The 10,725-nt window shown below is 38.3% G+C and overlaps 1 protein-coding gene across 1 annotated transcript; it reads right to left on the bottom strand.

Annotated features, from left to right (window-relative positions):
* On the bottom strand, positions 1 to 10,443 carry LOC109058319 (T-box transcription factor 1). The gene is given in 9 exon segments (XM_042723376.1): positions 1 to 523; positions 525 to 583; positions 585 to 692; positions 2,770 to 2,817; positions 2,820 to 2,877; positions 3,625 to 3,770; positions 4,891 to 4,968; positions 5,596 to 5,772; positions 10,249 to 10,443. Coding segments are annotated over 9 exon segments (1,083 nt in total). The 3' UTR covers positions 1 to 309.
* Between the last annotated feature and the right edge of the window lie 282 nt (positions 10,444 to 10,725).

Raw genomic sequence — 10,725 nt, 5'->3', positions numbered from 1 at the left:
TCCAGTCCGTGATAATGCATTATTTGTCTAAAGAAGTCTCCTTGCTCCAAACACTAGTTATGCTGCAGTTTCCAGGTGCCCTGCCATCCAGAGCTAATGTTGGGTCCACAGTGCTCATCCTAATGCTCCACAAGGACATGTGACATTTCTCCCATCAATAAATATGACCGCTTCTTCTCTTTCCAATGTTTAGAAGCCACTGCAAAAGATGTGCCCGACCCAAAACTCAACATGTTTCATGAGTCTGGGACTCAAGGTTTGTGTGTGTTTTCTCAGTACGGCTCTCGATCTGAATCCGATTTGGGGTCATTATCTGGGAGCGTAATCGTAATTAGTCGGCGCGCTCGTTGCGGAGTACATGTTGGCTGTGGCTGGGTTCATGTGAGGATGGTAACCGTGGCTTCTGATGCTCGGTGAGGGATACGGAGACGGCCTGGTTTTGGCTCCCAGATAGTGTTCGTAGGTGGTTGGGTATTTGTATGGATGATGGTGCAGGGTGTCTGGGGGTTGTGGGTGTCCTTCCAGGCAGCTCGTGCGGGGGGCTGCGAGGGCCGGCTGTGAGGGGCCATGGTGTGTGCAGGGCTGCCAAGGACCGGAAGGGCCGGGCTGAGGACTCGGGACATCAGCTGGTGAGTGGGGTCCGAATGGAGGGTAGTGCCGCTGGGGTCACGCTCGTATTCTCTCCTGCTGTCCTCTGCGTTTGGGGAAAAAAACAGAAAGAGTACAAAATTTTAAGGATTTATTTTTTTCATGCATCGGTCATTTTTAAGGCTGTTTGGCTTTTTGTAATGTTGTTTCAGACTAGTGGAAAGAAAACATCCAAAATTCACTTGCACACTTAATGCACTCATCAATTTGTGTCAGTAGATTTTAATTTCAGTATGTATCTTTAAAAGTTTTTTTTATTTTCAGTAGCACCAAAATGGTTTTTATTCCTATCTCCTATCTACAACTGTACAAAAAGTTGTGAATAAAACAGATTACAAAGTAAATGCAATTTCAGTTTTTCTGCTTCAAAAAGCAGTTTCTTTGTTATTGTAAAATGTGACCCTGGACCACAGAAAAAGGGAAAAAAAAAAAAAAATTAAATTGAGATTTATACATCATCTGAAAGCTGAAAATAATTGAGCTTTCCATTGATGTATGGTTTCGGACAATATTTGGCTGAGATGTATCGATTTGAAAATCTGGAATCTGAGGGTGCAAAAAAAAAAAATTGAGAAAATCGCCTTTAAAGTTGTCCAAATGAAGCTCTTAGCAATGCATATCACTAATCAAAAAGTTTGTATATATTTATGGTAGGAAATTTACAAAATATCTTCATGGAACATGATCTTTACTTAATATCCTAATGATTTTTTGGTATAAAACAAAAAGCGATCATTTTGACCTGTACAATGATATTGTTAGCTATTGCTATAAATATATCCATGCTACTTAAGATTGGTTTTGTGGTCCCGGGTCTCTATCTCCTATCTACACTGTACACAAAGTTGTAACTAAAACAAGATTATAAAACTATGTATTATAAGAAAATACTGTTTCAGTTTTTCTACTTTATTTTTTTTTTTTTTTTACATTAATGATACAAGCACTTTCTTTGTCACTGTGTTTCTACACCAATTATTTTTTTCAGTTTATATTCTGAATGTTTTTTTTTTTGCAAAGGGGTTTGTTCGTATGATTTTCCTGGATTTAGACAACATTTTATCCCTAAAAACAAGGTGATTTCACAGACTTTTGGTGTGACAATAGAGATTTATCCAAGATCCCTTTTGTAACAACTTTTGTAACTCTATTGTGTGAACAAAATGAAACCATCTCTATCCAGGTATTCAGATTTCTGTTTGGACATGTATCAAATTATCACACATTTTATGAGATGCAAAAAACCCCTAAGCAAAAAACTAAGCCATTTCATAAAGCTTGTAATAAAAACAATGTTTGCAATTCTTAATGTAATCACTCAACTGGAAAAGTATGGTGCTTTCCATTAGTTAATTCTTTACGCTATTCACTTGCGGTATCTTGCCTTAAATAATGTATGGTGTGAGATATAAGCAGGTGTGAGTCACAATGGTCATGTTATTTTTAGGATTATTTTGCACAATCGAACCGTTGATTAGAGGCCTGTTTGTATAGATGCACCATTCTGAATGGCTCTTTAGGAAACCCTGACAGTGAGCTGAACTGTAATGAAAAAGCGGTGTAATTTAGTTCGCTTGTGAAGTGAGATGTGCTGTGGTTGATTGGCAGGATAAGTCATAAGTGTCCTTCAGCCAAAGAGGCGAACTCACACAGGAAATCATTTTACACAGAGCGCAGGACTGAAAATCTCAGTCTGTGCATGTCCTCTGGGCATGCAGCTGTTCAAACCTTTGTGTACTGAAATTTGCAGCGCTCAACTAGACAAATGTAACTGTTTTGCCCAGTGGAACGTAGATAGGATCTGAGAAACCAAACAGACTGGAGCCATTACTCGGCTGAAAATCCTAACTGACTTTATTGGAGCCTGTTTCTCATTTCTAGTAAATTGGCTGTTTACGCAGTAATCATACAGCTGAAACGGTGTCAGGTGTTTTTATTAGTGAATGTTACATGCACTGTGTGATCAGTAATAGGCACACAATATAATCCATATACCAAATGTGAGCATTTGTCTTGTGATATTGTAGCAATGTTCATTTGGTAAACTACGAATATTGTTTTAAAACACGTTTTTCATGCTAAATTAGATTTTGTTAGCTGTGTTTTTTTTTATATACAGACCGTTCTCGGTGCCGTTCTGCTGTGGGGGGGAGAGGACATGGGGTTCCTGTGGTTCGAGCAAATGCACTCATGATTTGCAGAGGAGCCCGGCCTGATTGATTCCTGGGCCTGAAGATAAAATCAGTGACATCATGCATTGTTTTAGTCTGATGAATGAGTGCTATATGTCTGACAGAATCCAGCATAAATAGAATTGTCACTCAGAGCAATAAATCATATTCTGCTTACTTTAGTCATATATGTGTGTGTGTGTGTGTGTGTGTGTGGGTGTGGATGACAGCATTTTTTTTTCATATTGTCAACAAAGTTTTTAAAAGTAGAGAAAGAAATGCATAATTACTGGGTATAAAACGTGTACGATATGTTTAAAAAGGCAATAAATATAGTTTCAACAGCTATTTTTAAGGTTAAGTTGGAAATATAAAAAGATGCAAGGCCGCACACTATCAATACTTGCTGTAAATATTGACATTCTTTATCACAACAGCACAAGCAACGTTTCGGCCCACCGTTGCTTGTACTTGTGTTTGTGACAATGCATTTAAAGAGTAAGCAAGTATGGAGAGTGTGTGCAGGATTGGCATATTTTACATTTTGTGATTCGAGAGTGTCGTTTGGACTATTTTTCCTATGCACCTATGGTCTCTTCAGGGGTGCTGAGTTTGGTGTGGAGAAAAGTTTAAAAAGTTTGAAAAAAAAAAAACGTACAAATAACCGTTAGGCTTAATTAAAAATAGCAGTGTATGCTACAAATTCCAATTAAGTACCCCGGGGACTAATTTGCATGTTTGTTCTGTATGCATTCATGTGCATTTTTAATCTTACTTCTACAAAGACAGTGAAGGAAAAACTCACCAGTCCTCCGGATCACCGTCTCTGAAGCCCTTGGCAAACGGAATATTGCTGGCGATTTTAGCAGTTGCGATGTATCTTAGAGAAAGAGCGTGAAAACGTGGAAAAAATGTGGCGGATGCCAAATGAACAAATAAAGGTTTTTTGACCTACCAATATTTCATGTAGGGTGATTTATTCAATTCTGGACAATGAAAGTTGTGTTTATACAGGTAATCATTTCTCAAAGTCCATTCCAGCGCTCGTGTTATTGCTATAAGGCGCGTTCTTTAACTTAAACTGTAAACTCATTTTTCTGCCACGTTACGCTCCAATTAATTGCGTATATACAACAGTGTTAAACGAAATGCGCGGTGTTCCTGAAAGGGGAATAGAGATACTTCGAGACGATGTATTTATATAACAATAACACATTTCAACATTATTTGGACACAGATTGGAACGGATGTATGTAAATATGAAATATGAAAAACGCGCGAGCTAAAGCGCTCGATGACGATGTGTGGCGTTGACTGCCAGGAATGAATTGAAAAACAAATGTAAAGCCCGCGGTGAGAGATCACAGAGAAATAGTCAAACTGATAGAAGACAGAGCAGGAAAGACAGCATGAAAAGAGAAGGAGAAGAAGAAAAACACTGGAACAAGCCCTGCTGTAAGCGCCTCAGTGACACACACTCTATTCAGCGTTCAAGTCATTTAGATTTTTTTGAACTTTTGCTTTGTTGTAAAAATTATTTGGGTCCAATGTATGTTGATTATAAACAATTTAAGTATGATATATATCATAAATGTAAATTGAGCTCATGTGAAAATCATTTTAATTAGGCCTATTAAAAACCACATTTTAAAGTCAATTCTAACATATTCTCGATGAAGGCTAAGATCTAACTAATTTATTTCTATTAGGATCGTGTTTCGAGTTTTTTTTTTGAGTTTTAATTTTCTTTCGGACATAAAGTGGCATGGTTCAAAAAACAAACAATAGCAGATACCTATACAGATAAGTAGGCTATATTTCCCCATAAAAAGTCTCGATGGTTTGCGGGGTTTTCTAAATTGTTGTGATTGCGGTAATATTCTAATCAGAGTGGTTGTCATATGTGACAAAGAAGGTGTTTCTAAAAAAGCTTCAGAGCCATAATTCGTGTCTGAGGATGAGCACTTACTCTGTGGTTTTTGATAGGCTGTGCCGGCGGTAAAATCTGGTCTCCCCCCCTCAAACTCGAAAACAAAGGTCTTTGTAATTTATCCCTCGGCGTATTTCTCACTGTCCTTCCTAGGAACTCCACGTAGACCACGTGTGAATCTGGGCTGATATCTTGTGCATGGAGTGTCACAGTGATGATCTGCGAAAGCCAATGCATGATTGAACACCTTTAAAAAAAATATTACAAAGCATGTGGGCCACTCGATGAAAAGGGAGAATCGGGTGAGATATTCGTGCCGGCCGCGTTCAAGCATAGACATAAGACTTCAAACTTTGCCCATAATGTACAGATACTTCAAATTAATGATGGAAATAAAAAACCTTAAATGTGAAGAAAAAAAAATCTAAGAAGGCAATCCAGCGCAGGCTATAAATAAACATAAACAGATTAATGAGAACACAACATTACACGTCTCCCGCTGCTTCATTTGTGCTCCTTTTTAACTTTATAATTATAGGTATAACTAACGTCCAAAATTATGTAATACGCCGGAGTGATTAACCTATACTAATATATTTATTTTCCACGTGCAGAAAAAATATAGCGATATTAAATTCAATAGGCCTAGTGCCTTTAAATAAATGATGCAGACTGGCAGTAATTTAGGAATGTTTACTCATTCTGTCCACTGGTCTGTGCTGTTTTCAAATATATACTGAAAAGATGACAGATAGACGAATCTCATAACACTTTTTTTTATGCAATAGTATTTTTAAGTAGGTTTCCGTTTAAAAACAGAACAAACAAAATAATAAGTAAACGTACCATGTCCGTTGTCGTTCCAGTAGATTGTTGGTTAGTTTTGCGTTTGTCGAAGTAAACGATCTGTTGCATCATTATTTCATCCACTGTGCTCCTTTGGGCAGGTGAGGGTCGGGATGATAGTGCACTCATTCCAGGAGTCGCTGGATCAGCTTTTCCCAGCCACCAGCCACGATGGAGCTGTGGAAAGGCATACCTTCAGTAAAAAGAAGAAATAGAATGAGTGCTCTCTATCCGTTTGGGGACAATGTTCTCTTTGGAGCACCACTAATAAAATTGATTCACCAAAAATTATGACAATGACTCGCAAATGAACGCAACGTTGATTCTAATGTGTTTATAATTCGCTTTTGATGCATAATTATATATTTAGGATTTATGTGTTCCTGTGGATCCTTTCCGGGGTGGTAGAGCAATTGCGTCATTGCCAGCGCAAAAGATTGTGGGTTTGAGTTCCGCAGGGAACACGTTAGGTAAAAAAAAAAATAGTGGTTAGCCTGAATGCACTGTAAGTCGCTTTTTAATAAAAGCGTCTGCTAAATGCATAAATGTAAATGCATGCATAATGCACATCAAGGCACTCAGGTTCCATGGTATACCTGTATCGTTTTATCATCCACGTGGGTAGGAAATCCATCAGGAGCATGTAATCATCGGGGCATTGGGTCCATTCCAAATATTTTGACTCGAAATGTAGGAAAACATACGTCCTGAGAGGAGGAAAGGAATGCAGTAGTAATCCAGTTTAGTTATTCTACTGCTACCTTACACGACGTAAAACAACTAGTGCTACGTTTTCTATGTATGGCAATCATGTATAGAATAAAGCCTTCTGTAATTGGGATACTTTAATTGTGGTTGTCGAGCTAGTTTGTGCAAACTGTGGTGACAAAATTGTCAACCTAGCCTACAAATACAGTATTAGGGCGCAACTATGTTTCTTTCCAGGCGCAAGCTCGCAGCGCATTCTCCTGCTCTCTCTTCTCCTACTCTTCTCTCTCTCATACACACAGACACACACACACACACACACAAACCACACCACACCCCACACACAAACCACACACAAGCTGTGCACAAGGGTATGCAAGTTGCTCGATTTTTGCAGGACATAAAACGCATGTGTGTGTTACAAAAACATTATTCGGAAACCCGGTAAGCCCTGTCTATGAGGCACACCAAAGTGCTGCACACCAATCCCCAACCACGGCTTGTGAGAAGTGATCGGATCAGTTACAGTGGATGTGGAGCGTCTTTTACACGGCGTTAGGTTGTGGATAGATGAAGCTCAGTTAGCTGTGAAAGTGGTTTTCCTTGCGATCTAGGTGTAGTGAGGACCCTTTAGAATGACCAGAACTGGACATCTTGCACACACAAAACCACCAACCCACACACACAACCACACACACACACATCACACCCACACCCACACACACACACACACACGACACACACACACATCTAAGCGGACAACCCTAAGCTATCAAACACTATTAGCTGTTAAAAAGTTTACTTGTTTATGAACTCATTGGTCCATTAATCATCCTCTTTTTGTCACCGCATATGTCGCACGGTTGTAGTCATATTGTATAAGCAGAGCATCTATGAATCAAGGGCGTGGACTATTATGAGATCATTAGTATTGTTAAATAGCAAGTCAGGCTTATATCCACATGTTAAATATGTTAAAAAACCGTATGTTAAACCAAAACGGTAGACTATCTTATTACATAGCACCTGGCAAATAAACTGTTAACGTTATAGCCTGGCATGTTGAAAATCAGTATTAAATACGAGTCTTTAGAGAATAAAGAGGCAAAAAGGGCATTGGTTGTTGCTTATTTGGAACCGGTAGGCCTATTTGCTAGCACTTATTTATTGCTTTTTAAATAAAAGTATCTGTTATTTGATGGTGTTAATAGATGCTAAATTGGTGGAGACAGTATATTTGACCCGCAGTGGATTATTTGCGTTTTTAAGTTTGTTTTTCCTCATACTTGACCACAAATTTTCTTTTCTTTGTTCGTTTCTTTCGAGTTCATTCTAAGCATGCAATTAACTAACAGCTTTACTTGGTCTGTTTTCTTTCAATTGTTGCATTGAGAATCCACACCAGTTAATAATAATGAATAATAATAAAATCTAGAAAGAAATTGAACACGTATAGGTAGTTCCGTAGTTATGGCTAAATTTAGGCGACGTAGAGAGGTCATAGTACGGAGTATTGTGCAGGAAATCACATCTGATTGCTAAATGACAGGGAGTAGGTCAGATGAAGAGTGTGTAAAATTGTTCTTGCATTTCGACACAAACGAATGTTATTTTAATCCGCGCCGTACTTATGGAAGAAAATATAATTATTGAAACCTCCAAAGTCATTAAAAGATCGGGGGTAACGAATATTTTCAGAAAATTGTGAAAAAACTAAACCAGTGTAATAAAAATGTTATTGTTAAACAGACCATTTAACATTTTTAATATTGTAGGCTACTCTTTTTATAATTGGAGAAGGGACAGTGAGCGCCACCTGATTCATCTGTGGAATAATAAAATATTATCTGGTTCTACGCAAAGTGTTTGAGACAAAAAGCACATGCATTTGACTCAAATATTATGTAGAACACTCCGGTGCTTGGGGGGAAAAAAAAATAAAACAATAAATTTTTATGTGCACAATACATGTCTAGGGTCTGTCTACGCCCAATAATAAAAGCAGGACACAATAGTTAAATAGGCGATGGTCTGCGGCCTTTAATCAGAATTAAAAAGTTCCTAACGTTGCTTGGCGCAATCGTAAGTGATGATTACGATGCATGTTAATATTATTCCACGTTGATGAACTGCACTCCGAGTTTTAGTAGGACCACAGCAGCTGCAAGACATTAAACACTAAAAACTAGATTGAGCGCGCCGCCTCCTATTGTGGTTAGTGATGCTCATTGTCATTTATTATGCAGTTGCAGTGCGCCGCTTTTGCTTTCCCACAAATGTCGTTTATTAATGTAAAAGATTAATTTGCTGCTAGAAGGAATCATACCTGTACAGCAGTCACCTTAGAGGTTTACTCCCTGGCTGAGGCCTGGCCATATCCGAAAAACATACAATGTGTGAATTTGTCTCTCTATCTCATCTCTCTCTGATGTGTGTGTGTGTGGTGTGCGTGTGGTGTGTGTACGATCGTGGCATTTATATTAGTATTACAGTGGTGTATATATATTCATTTATTTTGCAATCATTTAATCACGGGTATGGTTTTCACGAAAGTAAATGGCAAACTAAAGCTCGAGGGTTCACACGGAACTAAACACGACCGGCCTGTAAAAATAAGGACACTAGAGCTATGCCATATGCTAAGGGAATTAATGGTGAAAGGCCAGTCAGCGGGCCGTGAGCACACCAGGTGAGCTAAAAAATGTACTTGTATCCGTCCATGCTATCTGTCTTATCCAGGTGTAAATAACACATCAATTAGACTGTTTATACTTCATTGTAAACGGCCCGGATCATGATGTTGCTAAGCTAATGCCACCTGTTCCTGGTATTTATTCAGTACTGGACATATGAAACTTGGCTGACAATAAGATGATAAAAATGTATATCTGTACCGTGCAAGAAGCAGATTTGAAGGATGTCTTGAGTTGCCTCCAAAACGGTTCTCTGAGCGTATAATTCTTTAACAAACGATTTATAATGCTCAAGCACCATCAGTAGTTCAAGTACATTGATGATTAAGCTAATTAACATTTCAAACTACTGAAATGTGCATTTAATTTATTCATACATCGTTTGTCAGTGTTAAAAACATACTAAAAGTATTTTCCAACGCATTATGTGTCAGAAATTTTGTCGAGTAGATTTTTTAAAACTAGATGACAAAATATATAATAATAATAACACATCAGTAGTTCAAGTACATTGATTGTGAAGTTCTAATTTACATTTCAAACTAAGGAAATGTGCATTTAATTGTAATGTTAAGCGTAATACAACGTTTGTCAGTGTAAGTTACCAAAAAATACTAAAGTAAGCATAAATGTCGAGTTATTGTATAAAAAAACAGATGGACAGATTATCTCAAAATAATAGCGTAATGCTAAGCACTCAGCAAGTTCAATTTTAAATTGACATAAAGTTATATTTGCATTTCAAACTAGTGAAATGTACATTTAATTGTATATTAAACATTATACGACGTTTCGATGTTAATTTAAAAGTAATTTTAGTCTTTTGGAATTTTTTTTTTTTTGTGCATACACTCTTAAAAATAAAGAATGCTTCACGATGCCATAGATAACCTTTTTTTGTGTGTAAATGGTTTTTTAAAAAGAACCTTTAAACACCTGACGAACCTTTTCTGTTTCACAAAAAAGTTATTTGTGGAGGTTCTTCAGATTATAAAAGGGTAAGAAAGAGATGGTTATTTAAAGAACCTTTGACCATGAATGGATGCTTTGCGGAACAAACATGGTTCTACTATGGCACCGCTCGTGAAGAACCTTTAAGCACCTTTATTTAAATAAATAAAGTTCACTAACAGAAATCTGTCAAACTCACCTCCCAGCTTTTGTGGACAATCATTTTCAGTCCCCAAGTTGCCCATTAAATTCCATCCCAGAGCGCCTTCATCTTCCAAATGTAACATTAATTTGTGGCTACTTTCTGGTTCTTTTTCACCACCAAGCGTTTTTGTTCGGCGTTGAGCTTGACGAGGAGCCAGTTGGACCAGTACCCCCCCGGTGTCCGCCTGCGCCGGGGCCCTGCGCTGGGGTTGGATCCCGGAATAGCTGTAGCCGTGTGGGTTTTTCTCCTGGTGTGTGAGGCGATGGGGCACGGGCTCAAACTGGCTTTCATGGTGGCTGTATGGATCCCCAGGGCGAAGGAGAGATGATGGATGTAACTCCCAGGAGACGTATTGATGACTGCTCAGGTGCTGCTGGTCGTGAAGGCTGCAAACATCGCAAAAATGGGACAGCTGCGTCAGCCACGGGCTTGATATTGCTGAAATCATTCCCAAAAACAATGGATTTACAATTTGCGCAGGACTCGACTTCAACTAGCAACAATATGCAAGTGAATGCAGGGGATCGCCTATATGATTATCAAAGAGAAAGTAACTTCACGACGTCCCAAGTG

The sequence above is a fragment of the Cyprinus carpio genome, chromosome B5, assembly GCF_018340385.1.
Source record: "Cyprinus carpio isolate SPL01 chromosome B5, ASM1834038v1, whole genome shotgun sequence".
NCBI classification, from domain to species: Eukaryota; Metazoa; Chordata; class Actinopteri; order Cypriniformes; family Cyprinidae; genus Cyprinus; species Cyprinus carpio.
This window is presented reverse-complemented; position numbering and strand designations above follow the sequence as displayed.